We start from the raw sequence: 22,318 nt of genomic DNA on the forward strand, positions 1-22,318 counted from the left end.
AAAACTGGTAGATTCCATGATCGTGGGCCGACTGTCCACTTCTCTGCAGTGAAGTGAGTTCCTTGGTCAGAAGCGATACTGTATGTAACACCATGACAGTGGGTGAGGCATCCTGTAGTCCATGGATGGTGGTTTTGGCAGAAGCACTATGTGCAGAAAAGGCAAATCCATAACCCGAATAAGTATCTATTCCAGGAAGGACAAAGTGTTGTCTTTTCCATAGAGGAAGTGGTCCATGAAGTTGTGGCATCTCTGTCCCTATGCAGCAGCCAAGGAAAGCAGCTGAGGATACTGTGTGTCAGGGGCGTCCCTGCATGGAGGCCAGAGAGGTGATTGTATGACGGGATGGCACAGTCATGGGACACCTCTCAAGGACAGGGGTTAAAACTCTGTGGAAGCAGACCAAAGAGAGAGAGAAGTGTGTCACAGTCAACAGAGCTGAAAGGAGTTGGAGATCTGAAGAGCGTTCTGACATCAGACATGGAGATGCAGAGTGTGGAGTTGCCCAGCTGGATTCTGGTCTTGCTTTGGTCCCGTGTTTCCTCTGTGCTCACTTTTCTCCCTCCTGGAATGGTGATGTCTGTCCTGTGCCGCTGTGGGGTGGGAACGTGTGATCTGCCTTTTATTTTGATTTTACAAGTGATTGCAGTTAAGAGATTGCTATGGGTCACAGAAAAGACTTTGAACTTTGGACTTTTAGACAGTGTTGAGAATGTTATAGACTCTGGGGACTTTTGAAGTTGGATTGAATGCATTTTGCGTCATGATATTGCTACAAGCCTATGGGGGCTAGGGAGTGGAACGTGATGGTTTGAATAAATATGACCCCTAGGCTCATATATTTGAATGATTGTCATCAGGGAGTGGCACTGTTTAAGAGAGATTAAGAGGGGTCTCCTTGTTGGAGTGGGTGTGTCCCAGTTTGAGGACGTGTGTCACTGTGGTAGGCTTTGGTTTTCGAAAGTCCAACCCAGGCTTAGCAGCTCCCACTCTTCCTGCTGCTGAGGATCCAGTTGTAGAACTCCCAGCAACTTCTCCAGCCACATGTCTGCCTGCATGCTGTGACATTGTCCATCATGATGATAATGGATAAACCTCAGAATGTATAAGCAAACCCCAATTAAATGCTTTCTTTTATAAGATTTGCTGTGTCCGTGCTGGCTCTTCACAGCAACAGAACACTGACTGCAACAGCTTCTTATTTATTTCTTCCCTGGAGACACCGTGATTAATCCAGTACCAAGTCCATGTGACTCATGCCACCATTAAATTACCTTCGCCTGTGCTGACCATTATATAACTGTGATCACCTTGTCTTTAGCAATCCCATGCTGCCATTTGTCCCTGATCCCTGGGACCCAATGAAACCCATTGTCTTTAATTCGTCCTGCTGAGCTGCACTGGGCAGCAGCTTCTCCAGCCCTAAGTTCTGGCTCAAGGAAAAAGGTTGACAACCAAACTCTTGAACCCTGCTGGTGCCCTCATCACTCTGTGTCTTACAGGATCCGTGAAGGGCGTGTCTTCTGGACTCCCTTGTGGAGGGTTAGGTTTAACACAGAACACTCATTCCAGTACTGCAATTTCCCTGAGCCTTAAAATCCCTCCATCAACACTGAGCCAAGGGATGTCAGGCATCTCCAAGTCCTTTTCAGGAAGCCATCTTTAATAAATGCTTCAGAAAAACATTCAAACAAACTTTTGGCACCTTTCTAAACTGTGAGCGCTTTTATGCAGAATCTAGAGTCTGCACTTAGAGGGCCTATGTCCAATAAATGCAGTGTGACCCAGTTTTAGGTTCCTTCCACCATTGTTCCACAGCCTTAAAATCCATCCTCACACATTCCCCAGACTTCCGCTAGAAGACTTAGTGAACTTTTGAGCTCTTTAGCAGCACATCCCCTCTGAGACTACACTTCCCACCTCCCCTGCAGCTGTCGGCCTGACCTGCAGTCTGGTTAGAGATCCAGAGGTAACTACTGCTGGGTCCTGAGGGAGGTCAGGTTGTCCTGCTTGACAGTTCCTGCAGAGAAAGTCCCTGCTGGTTCACAGACAGTGAAGGATGAATTTGCTAATCAAAGGTGAAAAAAGCCAGCATTTCAGAGCTTGGGGCTGAGGGTGAAGAGACTCCTTCCTCAGGTGAGATAAACCCTCCAGAATCTGAGGGTTCAAATTCTCAGCTTCAGTGGGGTCCCAGCACACATCCTAATCCCTGTTTTCACCAATAAATTCCCTTACTAAATTTAACTGCTGCTTTAGAGTTCTAGAAACTTCCCTGGGTCCATGCTTTGCAACCTCTTTTGGTTTCCGTGAATTTGTTTCCTCCCTGGAAGAAAACAAGATGCTTTCTTCCCACGGGTTATAAGTTTGATGAGGGCAGGGCAGCCTAAGACCAGAGACCCTTGGAGTCTGGTAAGCGTGAGCCCATGGGGCAGCTCAGCCATAGTTCCCCCTTCAGTCTTCCCCTCTGTGGGCTCAGGACAAGTCCTGTTGTTTCTTCACCGGGTGGAACTATTGCCCTAGACTCTGATGTTTCTCTGTCACATTAAAAAGATGAGACCTGGAGAGCTGAAGACAGAGGGAAGATGGGAACAGGGGCCATCACTATCTACAGGAACTCCCTGGGTGTTGGGGATGCCATGGTCTGTTAGAAGTTACCATGTAAGTGACTGATTAATATTTTTTTTTTGTTCAGTGGAAATTAAAAACTAGCACGCAGCTCAAGTGCACAGAGGAGCACACACAGTGTCTTCATCCTGGAGTGAAGCTGTGACCCGCTGTGCAGAGCAGGTTTATAAAATGAATTTGTATTTTTAATTTTATACTGTTTTTTATTTTTTCAATTTCAGCAGTCTATTTCAATCATCAGACCCTGTCCTGTTTCAGAGCTGACGTCATTGAGGTACAATGTTGACTCAACTGCCCTTGTGCACTCACCCCCTGGGCCTCACCCTCCAGATGTGTAGGAGAGGGAGGGGGAGTCATTGGAGCAATCTTTAAAATGTATTTTTTATTAGATGTATAGTTTATGCTTATGCAGGGGCACAGGCACTGGATCCCCGGAACTGGAGTCACAGATGGTTGCAAAGGACCACGTGGGTGCTGGGAACTGAACCTGGATCCTCTGGGACAGCAACAGGTGCTGTCTGAGTCATCTCTTCACCCCCTGTTGTAGCTTTTACATAAGGAAACCACACATCCTGGCTCACAGCAAGATGGTTGACCACAGAGGGAAACTAGATGCAAAGGAGGAGACAGTGTTAGTGCAGAGCTCTGGAGTCAGGGGTGCTGGGCACTGCTGGGGTGAGGCCTGAGGGAGATGGCAGAGGACTGAGCAGGAGGAGACAGAGGCAAAGGGGGAGACCCTAGTGCAGTGGGGTCCTCCTGTTTGAGGGTGTTTGTCTACAGATCACAGTGGACACATCTGCAGAACCCTGCAGGGCATCTGACATCCCACACTGAATACTGTGGGGGTTTGAATGAGAATGGCCACACAGGCTCAGAGGTTTGGATGCTTCAGATCCAGCTGATGGAGTTGTTTGGGAAGGATGAGGAGGTATGTGGCTGGGCTGGGCACAGAGGTTTTAGAGACTCCCACTATTCCCAGTGTCTCTGACACTTGCTTGTGGATTAAAATGTGAGCTCTCAGCTGTTCCTGCCACGACACCTTCCTCTGCCATCATGGACTCAAACCCTCTAAAACTTAAGCCTAAATTAAATACTTCCTTTATAAGTTGCTGGGATCACAGTGTCTTATCACAACCATAGAAAAGTAACTAAAGCCAGGTGTGGTGACACAGCCTTTAATCCCAGGACATGAGATACACAGGCAGGTGGGTCTATGTGAGATCAAAGCCAGCCTGGTCTACACAGTAAGTTTCAGGACAGTAAGAGCTATGGACATAAACCTTGTCTCATAAAACACCAGGAGGGACCTGCAGGTCAGACTCATTTCGTCTTCCCCTCACCTTCCTCTTCCTTCTCTCCAGTAGTCAGACCCTGGATCTTCTAGGAGAAAAATCACTTCCAGGAACACAATGGCAGCGACCAAGCCAGTTGGGATGCAGGGCAGAGATGGCTTCTCTTTAAAGCAGAGGCATTGGCCTGCAAGCACCACACAGACTCCCACAGAGACCAGGCTCCTGTGTTCACCTGCAGTGTGCAGCTCACACTGCCAAGCCTGACAGCTCAGGATCTCACCTGTAAACAGAGACTTTGCCTCTTTACTCAGGATCCTGTCTTCACAGCCTGTGCTTACACTCAGACTCCTAGTGTTTCTTCCCAGATGATGATCTGTGGCTCCAGGTGCTTGTGTTTTACACATGGATCTTCATTCCATAGTCCTGAGATTGTCTGTGTGGACCTGGGTCATTGTCTCAGCACAGTAGACCCCTTCTCCATAGGAAGAGACCCCTGTGGAAACCAAATACAGCAGGGCACTGACCCTGTCTGCACTCCACATTTCCCTGTGTGCACACACTTCCATGGTACAGCTGCGTTAGTGAATAAACCACAGTCAGAGAGGAACTGGAACTAATAATAAAGAGAACTATGATGATAGCTCTCTCTCTCTCTCTCTCTCTCTCTCTCTCTCTCTTTGACTTTCAGTCCCACTTTATGAGCTGATGAGATGAGGGAGATGAATGTCGCAGGTGTGTGGGACCCTGGATCTGATAACAGTTGGCTACTGAGTTCCTCAGGCCTGTGCAGTGTGGACACTGGACAGAGGGTGATTCTCATGGCAGTGTGCACTGGGGATTTGAGGATTCACCCTGTTCAGTAATGTGGGGAAATTTCATATTTACATATTTTTTTGTTTTTGTGGATTTTGGCTTGATATCTTCAAATGCCAGTCACGCATAGCTGAACTAGGAAGTGAAAGCAGAGGTGAGCAGGGCATCCTTCCTGCACAGTCATATAACACAGTGTGTCAAAAAGTGCTTGGCCAGAGCTGTAAAAGCTCCAGTCATAGCCCCATGCACTCTGCAGGGCTCCAACAGCACCAGTTTCTGTGAACATTCTTTGTTGCTGTGTTTGTTTTTCTAGACAGGGTTTCTCTGTGTGACAGCCCTAGCTGTCCTATAACTAGCTCTTGTACACCAGGCTGGCCTCTATCTTACAGAGCAGTTCTCTATCTCATAGAGAACTGTTCCTAGTTCTGCCTCTCAAGAACTAGGATTAAAGCCCCCGCTCCCACCCCCGCCCGGCATGAACATTCATGTTAAGTGCTGTGTGTATTTTACCTGGAAACTTTATGCTCTTAGGTTTCATCCTGACGAACCTGAGGAGCAGTTGGTCTTAGGCGGCTCAGAGACACCATGACAAACAGCGCTCCATCCCGCAGCACAGGGTTCAAAGTCTTAGTCCCAGGCAGGTGAGGTCTGGGTGGACAAGCGTGTCCCCAGTTTCACTTCTCCAGCTCCTTACCTGGGTCAGGTCCTTCTGCCCGGAAATTGATGACAACTTGGCGATTCTCATTCCCATTGGGTGGCGAGATCCAAGAGAAACAACCAGCGTCGCCCAGATTACAGGTTATAAAGTCCACGGAGTCCGCGGAGTCCGCGGAACTCAGAGTCGGCCCGGATCTGAGATGGGGGCGATGGCCCTACGCACGCTGCTCCTGCTGCTGGCGGCCGCCCTGGCCCGGACCCTGACCCGCGCGGGTGAGTGCGGGGTCGGGAGGGAAACGGGGTCTGCGGGGAGGGCGGGGGCGGCACCGGGGAAGCCGCGTCCCTGCGTGGCCCAGCCGGACCCTCCCGCCCCTTCCCCACCCGCGTCCCGATCCCCGCCCTGCTCCCTCCGGGCCCGCGCTCCTGCCCGGGGTCCCGGGAGCAGGGTCGGGGTCTCACCGCGCACCGCCCCCAGGCTCGCACTCCATGCGGTATTTCCACACCGCCGTGTCCCGGCCCGGCCTCGGGGAGCCCCGGTTCATCTCTGTCGGCTACGTGGACGACACGCAGTTCGTGCGCTACGACAGCGACGAGGAGACTCCGAGGATGGAGCCGCGGGCGCCATGGGTGGAGCAGGAGGGGCCTGAGTTTTGGGAGAGGGAGACACAGATCGCCAGGAGCAACCAGCAGACTTTCCGAGTGAACCTGAGGACCGCGCTCGGCTACTACAACCAGAGCGAGGGCGGTGAGTGACCGCGGTTGGAGGTCACGAACCTTCCGTGTCCTTACGCACGGGCCGGAGTCGCCCCGGGTCCCAGGTCCGAGGTTCGGGAGGAGAGCGGGGACCGGACCCGGTTCCCTTTCAGTTTGGAGTCCGCGGGTGGGCGGGGCTGCGGGCGTGGGTGACGGGGGCGGGGCAGGTGGGCGGGGCTGACCGCGGGGTCCCCGCAGGCTCTCACACCATCCAGGGGATGTCCGGCTGTGACGTGGGGTCGGACGGGCGCCTCCTCGGTGGTTACCGTCAGGAAGCCTACGATGGCCGCGATTACATCGCCCTGAACGAGGACCTGACGACGTGGACGGCTGCGGACACAGCGGCGCAGATCACCCGGCGCAAGTGGGAGCAGACCGGTGCTGCAGAGAGATACAGGGCTTACCTGGAGAGCCGGTGTGTGGAGTCTCTGCTCAGACATCTGGAGAACGGGAAGGACACACTGCTGCGCACAGGTTCAGGCTGGGCTCAGTCCTGAGGGAGAGGAAACCCTCACTGGGGTCATGCCCCTGTCTCTGAGGGCAAACAGGGTCCCTGGGTCTCCTGATCCAGCATGGCAGGGACTGCACTGACCTCCCAGGGCTCAGCCTTCTCCCTGAACAGCTCCACATCTGTCTCAGGAGGGAGGAGAGAGGATCCCGACATCACCAACAGTGGCTCCTTCAGTCTGCAGCCCCTGTCAGCCGTGGCCTCTCCCAGGCCGGGTTCTCTACCCACACCCAGTGTCTGTGGACACTGAGTCCTGTCATCTGAGTGTGTCAGCCCTTACACACCAGGACCGGAGTCTCCTTCACCTGATGGGAGACATGGACGCCCCTACCCTAGGCTGCTTCCCCCAGTTTCTAGAACTTTCCAAAGAATACATTCTCCCAGATTCCTCTGTGTGAGGTTTGCATCCCTCCCACACCCCAATTCTATCTCTTTCTAGAATGGTCTCGTGGGAACTTACGGGGTGCCCTGGACAAATACTAAATTGGGGAGAGTTTTTCTTTAATTCTTTTTTTTTAAGTTGTCATTTTGCTTTTAGTGAGTTTTTCTTCCTCACTGGGGTGATACTGTTTCTCCCTCCCCTTGTGTTATGTGTATCAGTCTCCACAGGTGTATTGGGGACTGATACTCTGGAGAATTAGACAAGTTAAATCAGGGTTCCCTTTAAATGAGAAAGATTCCTGAGAGCTTAGACTATTTCCTGCAAGAATTAACCTCACAGAGACCCCTGCTCTCCTTCAGCCCCAACAAGTTACAGTGTTGCCCTAGTGAATTAGGAACTGAACTTCCTCAGAGACAGGGTCATCTGCAACTCCAGGACTGGAGTGACAGGGAAGATCCACACACCCTGTGAGCACCACTGAGTCCCAGTGAGTGCTGCACTGGGCTCCACAGCACACTTCAGGGATCCTGGGTGACAATACCTGGTATCTTGTCCTCCCAGAGGAAGGGATTGGGGAGTCATTTTCTCTGGCTGAGTGTCAGGTTCACCACATTTCTACTGCTCACTGTGGTGATGGCTGTTCACTTGGATGGACAGTAAAGTTGGTCACAGCGGTTGTGCCTCAATGGTGGCAGCAGAAGTTGGTGGCACCTTTCGTGCAGCCCGTGCCTCTTAATTTCTTATTTTGATATGAATTTAATCACTGTATAAATTAATTATTTTCCATTCCTCCATTTGTTTACTACCTAACTTATGCTATATAACATCACATAAGGAAGACCATGTTGACCTGCTGGTTCATGTGGATTCCCTCTTAGCTCCTGAGTCTTCTCAGGAAACTGTGCAGTTCTGTGATGAGGGGACCAGCTCTACTTGCAGCTCACTGATGACAGAGTGTTCAAACTGTCACATAGTTCATTGTCATTACTGATTTAACTTTGCACATTTCAGTTTATCTTGTTGATTGTGGAATTTCTTAAATCTTCTACACAGATCCCCCAAAGGCACATGTAACCCATCATCCCGGACTTAAAGGTGATGTCACCCTGAGGTGCTGGGCATTGGGTTTCTACCCTGCCTTCATCACCCTGACCTGGCAAAGAGAGGAAGAGGAACAGACTCAGGACATGGAGCTGGTGGAGACCAGACCTTCTGGGGATGGAACCTTCCAGAAGTGGGCATCTCTGGTGGTGCCTTCTGGGGAGGAGCACAAATACACATGCCATGTGTACCATGAGGGGCTGCCTGAGCCCCTCACCCTGAGATGGGGTAAGGAGGGAGTGGGTGCAGATCTGGGGTCAGGGAAAACTGGAGTCTTCTACAGACCCTGAGCAGGGTCAGGGCTGAGAGCTGGGGTCATGACCCTCACCTTCCCTTCCTATCCTTCCCTTCCCAGAGCCTCCTCAGTCCATGGTCCCCATCATGGCCGTCATTGCTGGTCTGGTTCTTCTTGGAGCTGTGACCATCATTGTAGCTGTGGTGGCTGTTGTGAGGAAGAGGAGGAAAAACACAGGTAGGAAAGGGCAGGGTCTGAGTTCTCAGCCTCTTTTAGAAGTGTGCTCAGCCTCATTAATGGGAAACACATCCACACCCCTCATTGCTGCTGTCTCTAACCTGGGTCTGCTGTCAGTTCTGGAAACTTCCTAGGGTCAGGGTTTTCCCTGGTCTCTCACAGCTTTTTTTCTCACAGGTGGAAGAGGAGGGAACTATGCTCCAGCTTCAGGTAAGAATGGGGAGCAGGATTGTTCCTGAGGCCTGTGGGGTGGAGCTGGTGTATTTGGGAACACATAATAGCTTTGGTAACACATAATAGCTCCTCCAGCAAATCTTCTAGGGGTCAAGTTTTTACCTTCCCATGAATACATATATTTTTACCCTAGACAGGGACAGTGACCAGAGCTCTGATGTGTCTCTCCCAGACTGGAAAGGTGAAACTCTTGGGACTGATTTGGGGAGGAACAAATTGGACATGATTGGGTTTCAGGAATTCTCAGAATCATGTTTAAGTGAGTGGTGGGTTGTTGGGATGTTGTCTTCACCGTGATTGTTCACGACTCTTGTTCTGTAGCGTGAAGACAGCTGCCTGGTGTGGATGGAGTGACAGATGATGTGTCCAGGTCTCTCCTGTGACATCAGAGCCCCTCAGTTCACTCTCAGCAATAGTGTCTGATGTTCCCTGTGATCCTAGGGGCTCAGTGTGAAGAACTGGGAGCCCAGCCCACCCCTGCTTACCTGACCCTGTCCCTGCACTGCCCTGTTTCCTTCACAGCCAACCTTCCTGTTCCTGCAGACAGGAGGGGACATCTCCATCCTGTCTCCTCCATGCTGCCCTGAGCTGCAGCCCCTGACTTCCTCACTGAAAATAAGAATCTGAATGTGAACTTGATTGTTAATATCGTTGATCTGACAGGTTGATCTGCAGCTAAATTAAATAGTTGAGATAGAGTTTGTGAAGGAAATAAATGGCATCATGGAGAACCTCCCAGAACCTGTGTTCTGTGCTGTGTGCATCTGGGGGGACAGGATGAGGCTGTGGGAGCTGAGTGAGAACAGGGCTGTGCCCAGGTGGATCTCAGTGCGTTGTTGGCTTTGACAAGGTCACTGGTCAACTCTGTCACCTCCTGGCTCTGTTCTCTTCATCACTTAGAACCACATGCTGACATCTGTGATCACAGGGACACTGGGATGGCCAGAGCCTTGTCCTGTCCCTGGGATTATGAGCCTCCAGGGCTGGTGTGACAGTCAGGGTTGCTGTCCTGGCTGTGGCTCTTTCCCCTGTCTTCTGTGTTTATTTCTTGTCTGTTTAGTTAGTATAGAGAACTGGGCTTGTTCTTGCTCCTGTGAGTGGTGTCTGCCTCATTATCCTGTGGGGTCCCTGAGTGACAGCAGTAGGAGGTATTTTCCATCTCTGTCCCCTCAAGGCCCAACTAGTCCCATGCACTCAGGAGACTGTGGGATGAGAACATGAACTTCAGTCTCTTGAGCTTCTGCCTCCCTTCAGACCCCTCCCTGGAGGTTCCCTCCTTTCCCATCTATCAGAATCTAACCCGGGTTGTAGGATGGGCAGAGAGGAGGAGGGATCCACAGGGTCTCATCTCAGATCTGTCCTGTGTTCTGCCCAAGGTCCCCTCTCCCTCTCTGCCTTTGGGAATCCTGGTGCTGCCTCCAGTGGAGACTCAAGGATTTACAGGCTGAGCCTACTTTAGATTTATGTTTATTAAAAAAACATGATCCAGGGACTGAAGAGATGGCTCTGGGCTTGAGAGCACTTGCTACTCTTGCAGAGGACCCTGGTTCAGATCCCAGCACCCACCTGATAGCTCATAACAATCCATAACTGTTGTTCCATGACATTCAATGCCCCTATGGACATCACGCAGATAAATGGTACACAAACACTACTAGCAAGAAAACACTCACAGATGTAAATTTCATAAATTAAAATAAAAAGATTGTGGGGAATGCCAGAGATGGAAATTCCTTCATCCCCTGCTCCAGGTTCCGTCCCCCACAGTTTTCTCTTCTAGCTTTGTGATGTCCAGTCAGGAGCTCCAGTAGCCTTAGCAGAGACGTCTGATGACCAAGGAGGTGATCTCTGTCATGATGCTGCCATCTTTGTCTTCTGAGGGATGATGGCTTCCAGTGCTGACCACAGCAAACATTCATACCCAATAAGTATATCATGAATGAATAAAAGATACATATAAAATATAAGATCACATGATAAAGACAGAAGGAAGATGAGGGGAGAATGGGGGGCACTTTCTGCGGGGAAAGCTCAGGTGACTGTGACCTCTGTGTGAGGGGACCTGGGGCTGCACGTGACATAATCTGCCTTTCCTGATTTATCTGCATCCCTATAGAATGTAGGGGCTCCAGGAATTGGTGTTCCTTTCTTTATATGAAGGCAAATCCAATTAGATCTTTTTTATAAACTGAAGTCTCCTGCTTTGGGGATATTTGTTGTTAATCCCTCCCAAAACAATTACTGCAAGCTCTTTGCCAGGGTTCTGCCCATACTGAGGCAATTTCACCATTAGTAAAAGATACCAGATTGTCAGCTGGGTCTGTTCCTGCTAATTGATGAAGTCCTATTTTTCCTTTCAGAAAATTTGTCTTTATAGGTCCTTATTTCTTTTTCTTGTTTTTGTTTGTTTGTTTTTTGTTTTTGTTTTTTGTTTTTTTGACACAGGGTTTCAATGTAGTTTTGGAGCCTGTCCTGGAACTAGCTTTTGTAGACCAGGCTGGCCTCAAACTCACAGAGATCTGCCTGCCTCTGCGTCCTGAGGGGTGGGACTAAAGGTGTGCACCACCACTGCCTGGCCATAGGTCTTTATTTCTTTACTCTGTGTGCTAAAAATATCCACTCTAAATCATTATCTTCTCTCTGCTTAAGAATTCCTTTATAGGGGCTGGAGAGATGGCTCAGCAGTTAAAAGTAAGGACTGGTTGCTCTTCCAAAGGTCCTGAGTTCAATTCCCAGCAACCACATGGTGGCTCACAACCATCTGTAATGAGGTCTGGTGCCCTCTTCTGGCCTGCAGACATACACACAGACAGAATATTGTATACATAATATATAAATAAATAAAAATTTAAAAAAGAATTCCTTTATAGCCAGGCAGTGGTGGTGCAGGCCTTAATCCCAGCATTGGGAGGCAGAGGCAGGTGGATCTTGGTGAGGCCAAGGCTCCGGAGAGATTGCCAGGACAGGTTCCAAAGCTACACAGAGAAACCCTGTCCTGAAAACAAAAAATAACAGCAAAAAAGGAGAATTTCTTTATAAAAGTGAGTAGAAGGAATAACGACTGGGATAAAATCAAGGTCTAAATCCAGGTGATCCCCATGTGCATCTTGTGATGTCTTCTCTGCCAGAGCCAATTCTCTCTCAGCCTCAGATGATAATTTTTTTGGATAATTTAAGACCTTATCACCTTCTAAGATTTGAAATAAATTACTTAGCTCTTGTATAATTAATCCAATTATAGGCTGTAGCCAGTTAATATCTCTAGCAACTTCTGAAGATCATTAAGGGTTCATAATTGATCTCTCCTGATTTGTACTTTCTGTGGTTGAATTTTCTGTAAACCTATCTTTTATCCTAGACAATTGATAGAATCTCTTCTTTGTATTTTTTCAGGAGCAATTTGTAATCTCTAGCAAAACAAAATTCTCTTTATTTCATCAAACATTTTTTCTAAGGAATCTGCATCTGAAACATCCAGTAAGGTATCATCCATATAACGATAATTTTTAGATTGAGGAAACTGGTTACGATTTCGTTCTCATGGCTGCTGTACAAGACACTGACACAAGGTGGGGCTGCTGAGCATCCCTCGGGGAAGAATTTTCCATCGACGCCTTCAACACACTGAGCGTTGCAATGCGCAGGCAGCACGAAGCCAAAGTTTTCTCCATCCTGTTCTTGTAAATATATAGCAAAAGAGAAAAAAAAGGCAGTCTTTTAAATCAATCACTTTAATAGACAATTGATGTGGGATTCCCCTCTGTATGCTATGATTACCATTAATGAACAAAGAAGCTGCTTTGGACCTATAGCAGGGAAGAACTTAGCTAGGTGGAGAAAACTATACTGAATGCTGGGAGAAAGGAGGGCGGAGTCAAGGAGAAGCCATGGAGCCGCTGCTGGAGACAGATGCAGACAGATGCACTGAAACTTTGCTGGTAGGCAACAACCTCATGATGATGCACAGATTAACGGGGATGGGTTAAATTAAACATTCCAGACTCTTTGGATAAGGATGATAGGGGCTGAGGTGACTCTTCCAACCAAACAAAAGGCGTGCACCACCACCGACTGGCCTCTATGGCTAGCTAGTGTGGTTGCTGGGATTAAAGGTGCGTGTCACCACTGCCTGGCCTGTATGGCTAACTAACATTGCTGTTTTGCATTCTGTTCTTCAGATAATCTTTATTTAAAAAAATACCAATGAAATATCAATATACTTCCCCTTTTGTGTAAAATAAAAAAGGCTGTAACTAATATAAGAAAAACTGTAGAAATAAGTACAATAACTATATACAATATATACAGGCAATAAATGCATCAACAATATCTAGTCCATTTGCATTTGACAAATTCAGAGAAAATACTTCATATTGATCCTATTTTGTGAGTCCAATGTCTTAGACCTAAATTACTTTCCAAGGAGGGGGAGGGGAGAGGGAGGGGAGGAGGAGGAAGGGAAGGAAGGAAGGAAGGAAAGAAAGAAAGAAAGAAAGAAAGAAAGAAAGAAAGAAAGAAAAGGAAAGACTGATTGGTTTGTAAATTAAAGGGGAGAATATTACTGTTTTGGTGGAGGAAATAAATAGCAGCATGGAGAACCTTCCAGAATCTGTGTTCATTATGCTGTGTGCATCTGGTGGGACAGGTTGAGGCTGTGGGAGCTGAGTGAGAACAGGGTTGTGCCCAGGTGGAGCTCAGTCCGTTGTTGGCTGCGACATGGTCACTCCTCAGCTCTGTCACCTCCTGGCTCTGTTGTCTTCATCACTTAGAACCACAAGCTGAGATCTGTGATCACAGAGACACTGGGATGGCCACAACCTTGTCCTGTCAAGGCTGCTGTGACAGGTCAACCTGGGTCAGTCCTGGCTGTGGCTCTTTCCCCTGTCTTCTGTGTTTAATTCTTGTCTTTTTAGTTAGTATGGAGGACTAGGCCTGTTCTTGTGCCTGTCTCATTCTCCTTCGGGGTCCCTGAGTGTTTTCCATCCCTGTCCCCTCAAGGCCCAACTAGGCCCCTGCACTCAGGAGACTGTGGGATGAGAACATGAGCTTCAGTCCCCTGAGCTCCTGCCTCCTTCCAGGCCCCTCCCTGAAGTTCCTCTCCTTCTTTCCCATCTTTCAGAATCTAACCTGGATTGTAGGATGGGCAGAGAGGAGGGATCTACAGGGTTTCTTCTTGAATCGGGTCCTACTGGATTTATGTTCTGCCTCCCTCCCAACTGGAAATCATAAGCCACCAGGTAGTGGTGGTACACGCCTTTTATCCCAGTACTTGACAGGCTGAGGCAGGTGGATTACTGTCAGTTTGGGGCCAGCCTGGTCTATAAGAACTAGTTCCAGGACAGACACCAAAGCCACATAGAGGAACCCTATCTCAGGGGAAAAAAACAGAAAAGAAATTGCCAGCTGCAAGTGAGCAGTGGCATTCTAGAGCTCTGGGGTTGAATACAGTTCTCAGTCAGGGTCCTCCAACCAGGCCTCGAGCATTAGGTTTGGCTTTCACAACCTGAGAGTGGGCGGAGCCAGTCAATAGAACCATGAGGGGGACCCAGCTGTAGCATAGTGCTTTAAAGTTTACTCACATGGTCAAAAAAGATTAAAGATACTCAGTAAAAGGGCTCCAGATGGAAAAAACTCTAAACAGGTTTCAGTGTGTTTAACAATGGCATAGACTTAAGAAAGAAAAGCAAATGGGTATAGACAGTCATTAAAAAAAGAAGAAATAGTTTAAATATAATAAATTCTTTAAAGAGAGTAAAAGTAAGATAAAAGGGGGAAATGCTGGGTAGTGGTGGTGAATGCCTTTAATTCCAGCATTCAGGAGGCAGAGGTGGGTAGATCTCTATGAGTTCAAGGCCAGCCCAGTCTACAGAGCAAGTTCCAGAAAAAGTTTCAAAACAACAAAGAGAAACTCTGTCTTCAAAAACAAAAAAAAAAAAAAAAAAGGGGGGGGGGAGGCTCACCAGAGGTAGAAATTCCTTCATCCCCTGCTCCAGGTTCTGGCCTCCGCGGTTTTCTGTTCTAGATTTGTGACTTCCAGTCAGGAGCTCCAGGAGCCTTAGCAGAGATGTATGGTGAGCAAAAAAGGTGATAATCTTGTGAGGGATGATGACTTCCAGTACCCTGACCACAGCAAATATTCATACAAAATAAGTATATAGTGAGTGAATAAAATATAAGATCACATATTAAAGACAGAAGAAGATGAGGGAAGAAGTCGGGGCGGAGGGGGGGAAGCCTTTCTGAGGGGAAAGTCAGGTGACTCTGACTTCAGTGTGAGGGGACCTGGGGCTGCACTTGACACACCAACCCTTGACCTGGTTGGTATTGCATTAACAAAGGGAGCTTCCGTAGAAGAGGGAGGTGACTGTGAATTTTCCTCTGGAAAATTCTTCCTCCTGCTGGAGCCAGGAGGAGCTGATGAGGAGCAGGAAGCACAAGAAGCTACAGGTTCACGGAGCTGACACAATGTAGCGCTTCCCTCTCAGGGTTAAACCAGCTGCAGTTCCTGAGGGAGAGGAGACTGTGGAGTGGAGCTGCTGGGAGCTGTGCAGGGGACTGCAGTGGTGCAGCTGTGAGTGGACATGCGCACTGGAGTGGCTGTCAGTGGTTATACCCGACTCACCCAGGCTCCTGTGAGGGACCAGTGAGCTCACCAAGTTGACCGCAGATAGATGTTTTCCTTGGTCTGCTGTCACTGTCTCCATCTGGGTGGAGGAAATCTCCTCAAGCAAGGGACACAGATACAGCCATTGTGATCAGCCCACAAAGTCTGTTCCAGATGTATGGACCCTCGCTCTACTAAAAAGTAATACAATGTTGCTGGTCTCCTAGAGGGGAGAATATACAATGTTGCTAGTCTCCTGGAGTGGGAGAATGTATACAATGTTGCTGATCTTCTAGAGTTGGAAAATGTATACAATGTTACTGATCTTCTGAGCTGGAGAATGTATACAGTGTTGCTGGTCTCCTACAGGGAAGAATGTAATACAATGTTGCTGGTCTCCTGGTTTGGAGAATGTATACAATGTTGCTAACCTCCACTGTTGGAGTAAGATGCCTGTGATACAGAGTAAGGGAATAAACAAGGACAGGTTGTCTCAGGGGTGAAGAGCAAATAGGAAGGGTGTCCAGAGTACAGATGGAAGCAACAGGTCAGAGAGCTGTTGTGGTTTGTTTGTTGGTTGGTTGGCTTTGTTTGTTTGCTTTTAGTTTTGTTTCTTTCGAGACAGAGTTTCTCTGTAGCTTTGGAACCTGTCCTGGAACTCATCTGTAAACCTGCTGGCCTCAAACCCACAGGAAGGATTTGAAGATTGTAAGAATCATTCTCAAGGGTGCTGGAACAAGTTTCTTCCAGGCTGTGGGTCCTGCAGTGAAGACACACTGAGGAAGGAGCATGGCTGTGTGTTCCGAGAATAAGGAAGCAGATGCCTGGAGCAGTCACTGTCTGTCTGGAGGATGCTGGAAGCATCCAGCTGTTCCATAGCAGTTTCTCCTGAATTGAAACAAACATTCCACCTTAAAGGGACTTGGAGGCCCATGACACTCCAGAGGTGACAAAAGGTCATGTGTCTGGGAGAACACGTGTATTGGCAGAGGCTACTCATTGGTTCCCTGCCACCCAGACCCAAAATGACCACACAGAAACTATGTTAATTATATCACTGCTCAGCCTATTAGCTTGTGCATATTTCTAGCTAGCTCTAACATCTTAAATTAACCCATTTTTCTTAATCTGCATATCACCACATGGCTGTGGCTTACCAGGCAAAGTTCCAGCATCTATCTCCTCCGGTGGCAACATGGCGTCTCTCTGACTCTGCCTGTTTTCTCCCAGCATTCAGTTTAGTTTTCCTGCCTAGCTCTATTCTGCTTTATCACAGGCCAAAGCAGCTTCTTTATTCACTAATCAATAAAAGCAACACATATACAGAAAGGTTTCCCATACCCTTTTCCCTTTCTGTTCCAATAAAAAGGAAGGTTTTAACTTTAACATAGTAAAATTACATATAACAAAACAGGTATCAAGCAAGAATTGCAGTTACAATATTTATATCTACTTTATCTTTTATCATAACTAAGGAAAACTATAATTATAACTATCTATTTTTCAACTCCACCAAAGATTCCAGAAGGACATAATATTACCTAAGTAAACAGGAAGTAATTGTAAGCAATTTCCAAAACTCTAGAATTGACAGAGACATTTCATTGCTTGGATAGTCGCCCAAAGTTCTTTTGTAACACTGGGGCACCCATCTTCAGCCTACAGGCCCATAGAATCCAGCAGACTTTTCCATGAGGCAGGAAATTTCAAAGGCAGCTCCACCTATATGGGCAGTTTGTCAGTCACTTTCTTCTGTGTCCTACAGAATGTCTGGCAGACTCTTTAATGAAGCAGTAACCCCAGGGTACCATCTTACCTTTCAGCAAGTCCAGCAGTCGTTTTTCTGTGGTCCTGCATGCCCAGTTCATACAGCATACCATCAAGCAATCCAGACAAGTACAGTTTCTTGTCCAAATGGCTAGCAAACATCATAAAGAAGTCTCTTCAATGCTCATCATCCTCTTGAAGGAGATTGATGCTGCTAGGAACAGATGTGTCTCACTGTCATGTAAAGTCTTAAGTGCTTAAAACATTTTGAATGTCATATTCCATAGGTCTTTGAGAGGTTTGACTATCTATCTAACTGAAATATATCTTTGCACATCTAGAAAATCTAAGTAACAAGACTACAAGCTTGACTATTATAAATGACTTTCTATTAACCTGTATTTCTTAATTAGGCATTACATTTTTAAATGAGCTGCACAAATGCAATACCTTAATAAAGAGCAGAATGATACATATAGCAAATTTGACCTTAAATTTATATCAATAAACCAAGATCCATACCAATGCAAAGTATTCATCTCTATAGCATATCCCCCTTTAAATGTAAACAAACATTTATAAACAATACTTGGGAATTTGTACATAATTCTCTCCAAACTGCTTCCTGATTTTAATTGAGTGAAGTATTTTTGGGTGTTCACGGAGATCTTTTGGGTGGTCTTGATTCATCAAATCACATCAGTCTGGAAGGAATCCACAGGTTCTCATTTTCTATGGAAACAAAAGCAGAACCTCTTTTCCAAAGCAACATATCCTTAGACAGACCCAAATTGTGACGTCAAGATACTTTTAAAGGATACATGTTGGTTAAGCTTAGCAGCCTGTGCAATGAACTGTCTCTCTTCACTTAGCTCATTCACAGTCAAAACATTCAAATAAAATACAATAATATACATAATCCAGACTCTCTGTGTATTTTCCATCTTTATGTGGCTTATTTTTCTTTACTCCTTTAATCTATGACTGTCTGTACTCTGTCTCTTTAAAAACTTTGTTTTATTTTTTTCTATATTCTTTTCCTTCTCTCTCTGAAGCCCACATACATTGATCTAACACTGTGACCCATTTAGAGGTCTTTTCCATTTGGATTTGTCTTTATTACATGTGTATCTGTAATTATTTTTTGACCAGAAGCACTTTTTTTTTAATGCTAAGTGGGCATGGCTAGAACCAACTCCACAGCCCTGCCTGATGGCTCTGCCCAATCCAGCATAGCAGAGGCCTGTTAACTGCCTCTGAGACTGCCAGGTAGGAGCTGTCCTCACCACCTCAACTCTGGAAAGCACCTCTTTATCTGAGTAAAAGTTAAATCTGCCATGCAGTGCACTGCACAGCCTGGAAATATTTCTGTGTGTGATGGTGGGAATCCACCATGCTCTCCTGCCTGTGCACTCCTAGCAGACCCAATCTCACAGCCTGCCCAGGCAGGGGGTGCTGAGCTACAGGCGTGGTCTCAGCTACTTTCCTCCTGACCCCAAGTGGGCACACAAGCATCCAGACCCAAAGTGGGTGGCAGACACCAACCCCAAATGTTTCAGACTATGTTGGTGCACCATTTTGTTGATGGAGACTGCTCCTTCATTTCCCGGCTTCCCAGATACAAAATAATTACACAGAAACTATATTATTTGAAACACTGCTTAGCCAATAGCTTAAGCATATTACTAGTTAGCTCTTATACCTTAAATTAACCCATTTCTATTATTTTGTATTTTACCACAAGGCTTGTGGTTTACCAGCAAGGTTCCAGCTGGCAGCTCATGTCTTTCCCCTCCCGTGGTTACACAGCGTCTCTCTGACTCTGCCTACTTTCTCCCAGCATTCGGTTTAGTTTTCCCACCTAGCTCTGTTCTGCCCTGTCACAGGCCAAAACGTGTCTGGGAGAACAGCAAGCTAGAGAGAAGACTCTGCGGGTAAGAGCACTGACCGCTCTTCTAAGGGACCTAAGTTCAGTTCCCAGCATCACATGACTGCTCACAGTTGTCTGTAACTCCAGTGCCTTCGTCTCACCTCCATGGGCACTGCACACACTCGGTGCATATACATACAGGCAGAGAAAATGCCCATACATACAAAATAAAACAGTTTTAAAAAACAGAGGTCTAGGGGGCTGGAGAGATGGCTCAGCGGTTAAGAGCATTGCCTGCTCTTCCAAAGGTCTTGAGTTCAATTCCCAGCAACCACATGTTGGCTCACAACCATCTGTAATGAGATCTGGTGCCCTCTTCTGGCCTGCAGGCATACACACCGACAGAATGTTGTATACATAATAAATAAATATCAAAAAAAAAAAAAAACAACAGAGGTCTAGGCAGTGGTGGTGCACTCCTTAATCCCAGAAGAGGCAAGCAGATCTCTGTGAGTTTTAAGGTCAGCCTGGTCTACAGAGTGAGTTCTAGGGCAGTCAGGACTACAGAGAAACATTGCCAAAAAAACAAAAATCAACATTTTTTTAAGTTATACACTGATTGGCCCATTAGTTCAGGCTTCTTATCAACTCATAACTTATATAGCCCATTATTTTTATCTATGGCTCGATATATACACACACACACAAAAAAAAAAAAAACCCACCACTTTAAAATCTCTCAAGACCCCTCCCCAGTAGTACAAAGAGTAACACTGTCCTGGGGAGGGGACTGGCCAGCCAGCTGTGGAGAAGCAAATTCTCTGAACTTCTAGCTGCCTGGAAGCTGTGCAGAGAACTCCAGGAAGGTGAGTCATCCTTGAGTCATTTCCTGTCAGGGTGAGCTTCTCGGTGATGCTGTGGACTGCCAGTTATCCCTGCTCCTGTGAGTGACCCGCTCTCCCCACTCCTGGTCAACATAGCCCTTCCAGTCTTGAGCTCAGCGATAAGGCAAGGGAAGGAGAATACAGGGTGCACACACCGGGAGGAAGACATCTTACCTGCAGATGAATACAGGGGTGCACACACCAGGAGGAAGACATCTTACCTGCAGATGAATACAGGGGTGCACACACCGGAAGGAAGACATCTTACCTGTAGATGATATGATTCTGTATAGAGAAGACCCGAAGGCTCCTTCAGAAGACTCCACAGATGATGACCACCTTGAACAAAGCAGCAGGTCACAAAATCACCGTGCGGACATCAGCAGCCAACTTGTTTACAAGAAAATCATACTGAGTCAGGCAGTGGGGTGCACACCTTTAGTTCCAGCATTCAGGAGGCAGAGACAGACAGATCTCTTGTGAGTTTGAGGCCAGCCTGGTTTACAGGAGTGAGTTCCAGGACAGGCTCCAAAGCTACAGAGAAACCCTGTCTCAAAAATCCTAAGTTAATTAATTAATTAAAATAAAATAAACTCTGCCTCAAAAAAACAAAAAGAACAACAGCAACCAAACAAAAACAACAACAGCAAAAACATTTCTGGATGTATTACCATGCCTCATTTCAAGTTATATGTCAAGGAATAGCAATACAGTCAGCATGGCACTGACACAAAACTTTTATGTGTATGGAATGTTCTGCCTGCATATATGTATGTGACCACATGTGTGGCTAGTGCCCTAGGAGGTCAGAAGATGGTCTCAGATCCCCTGGAACTCGATTATGGATGATGGTGAGCTATCTGGACAGTGCTGAGATTTAGAATCTAGAGCCTCTCCAAGGGCTGTGAGCCTGTTAACCTCAACCAGTGGTTCCCAACCTTCGGGTGGTGATACCCTCAGAGGTTGCACATGAAATATTTAAATTACACTTCATCACAGTAGCAAAATTACAGTCATGAAGTAGCAAAGAAAATAATTCTGGGGTTAGGGTTCACAGCAACATGAGGAACCAAATTCTAGACCACAGCATTAGGAAGGTTGAGAACCAGTTTTTTTTTTTTTTTTTTTTTTTTTTTTTTGGTTTTTCGAGACAGGGTTTCTCTGCAGCTTTGGAGCCTGTCCTGGAACTAGCTCTTGTAGACCATGCTGGTCTCGAACTCACAGAGATCCGCCTGCCTCTGCCTCCCGAGTGCTGGGATTAAAGGCGTGCGCCACCACCGCCCGGCGAGAACCAGTTTTTAAACAGTCTTTCCACTCCCCATCCACCCGAATTTTCACAAAAGTGCTGAGACTATATATTTGAGAAAAGAGAGCATTTTTAACATGTGGAGCTGAGAAAACGGTGTCTCATATGGAAGAATGAAGCTCAGTCCTTATCTCTCACTCTGCACTCAAACCAGCCCCAAACGATTCAGACACCCCAGTGTGAGGCCAGGAACTCGGCCCGACTGTGCTGGTGCTCGTCTTTAATCGCAGCACTTGGGAGGCAGAGGCAGGTGGAGCTCCAGGACACTCAGGGTTGCACCCCCGGGAGGTCATGAGTTCAGTTCCCAGCAACCACATAGTGGCTCACAACCATCTATAGTGGGATCTGGCGCCCTCTTCTGGCCTGCAGGCATACCTGCAAGTAGAACACTGAGATTTTATTTTGTTTGTTTTGTTTTTGTTTTTCAAGACAGAATTTCTCTGTGTAGCTTTGAACTTGCTCTGAAGACCAGGTTGGCCTTGAACTCTCAGATATTAGCCTGCCTCCACCTCCTGAGTGCTGGGATTAAAGGTGTATGCCACCACTGCCTGGTTTAGGAAATGCTTTAAAACATAGGCAGAGGCGGGCTGGAGAGATGGCTCAAAGAAGGAGAGAAACCTCAAAGCCCTGCCCACCACCCCCATGGTGACACACTTCCTCCAACAAGGCCATACCCTCTCCAACAAAGCCACACCTCCTAGGTAGTACAACTCCCTATGAGATTATGGGGACCAATTACATTCAAACCACCACAGCATGGAAACAACATTTTTTAAGAAAAGAAATTAAATTTCTACAATGGTCAGAAGATTAAGTGTGCTGGCTCCTCTTCCCCAGCACCCGCATGGAGGCTCACAACCACATCTGTACCTCCAGTTCCGAGGCCCCAGGTTCACATCCATACACACACGCAAGCAAAAGCAGTCACACACATAAAATAAAGTGTTTTTTTTTTTTAATCCAGGGCGGAGGGGGGAGGGCTTCTCACAGGGCAGGGTACACTGCCCTCTCAGGACTGAGGGGGGAGGGGGAAGGGGGGAGAGCAGGAGA

The 22,318-nt window shown here is 47.2% G+C and overlaps 1 protein-coding gene across 1 annotated transcript; it reads left to right on the forward strand.

The window, feature by feature from the left end:
• The first annotated feature begins 5,520 nt into the window (after nt 1-5,520).
• Nucleotides 5,521-9,578, forward strand: LOC119822489 (H-2 class I histocompatibility antigen, Q10 alpha chain-like). The gene is made up of 8 exons (XM_038341863.2): nt 5,521-5,660; nt 5,863-6,132; nt 6,339-6,614; nt 8,084-8,359; nt 8,487-8,603; nt 8,781-8,813; nt 8,971-9,018; nt 9,159-9,578. Exons 1-8 carry the CDS (start codon nt 5,588-5,590, stop codon nt 9,161-9,163), a joined length of 1,098 nt encoding a protein of 365 aa, XP_038197791.1. The 5' UTR covers nt 5,521-5,587; the 3' UTR covers nt 9,164-9,578.
• The last annotated feature ends 12,740 nt before the right edge of the window (nt 9,579-22,318 follow it).

This window comes from Arvicola amphibius, chromosome 9 (assembly GCF_903992535.2).
Source record: "Arvicola amphibius chromosome 9, mArvAmp1.2, whole genome shotgun sequence".
Classification (NCBI taxonomy): domain Eukaryota; kingdom Metazoa; phylum Chordata; class Mammalia; order Rodentia; family Cricetidae; genus Arvicola; species Arvicola amphibius.

What these genes read in the sequence shown, in the direction of transcription:
- LOC119822489 (XM_038341863.2), top strand. Translation starts at nt 5,588, where the DNA reads ATGGGGGCGATGGCCCTACGCACGCTGCTCCTGCTGCTGGCGGCCGCC. An exon ending in GCCCCTCACCCTGAGATGGG is followed by an intron (nt 8,360 to 8,486) that starts GTAAGGAGGGAG and finishes TTCCCTTCCCAG; the next exon opens with AGCCTCCTCAGTCCATGGTC. An exon ending in GAACTATGCTCCAGCTTCAG is followed by an intron (nt 8,814 to 8,970) that starts GTAAGAATGGGG and finishes TTTTTACCCTAG; the next exon opens with ACAGGGACAGTGACCAGAGC.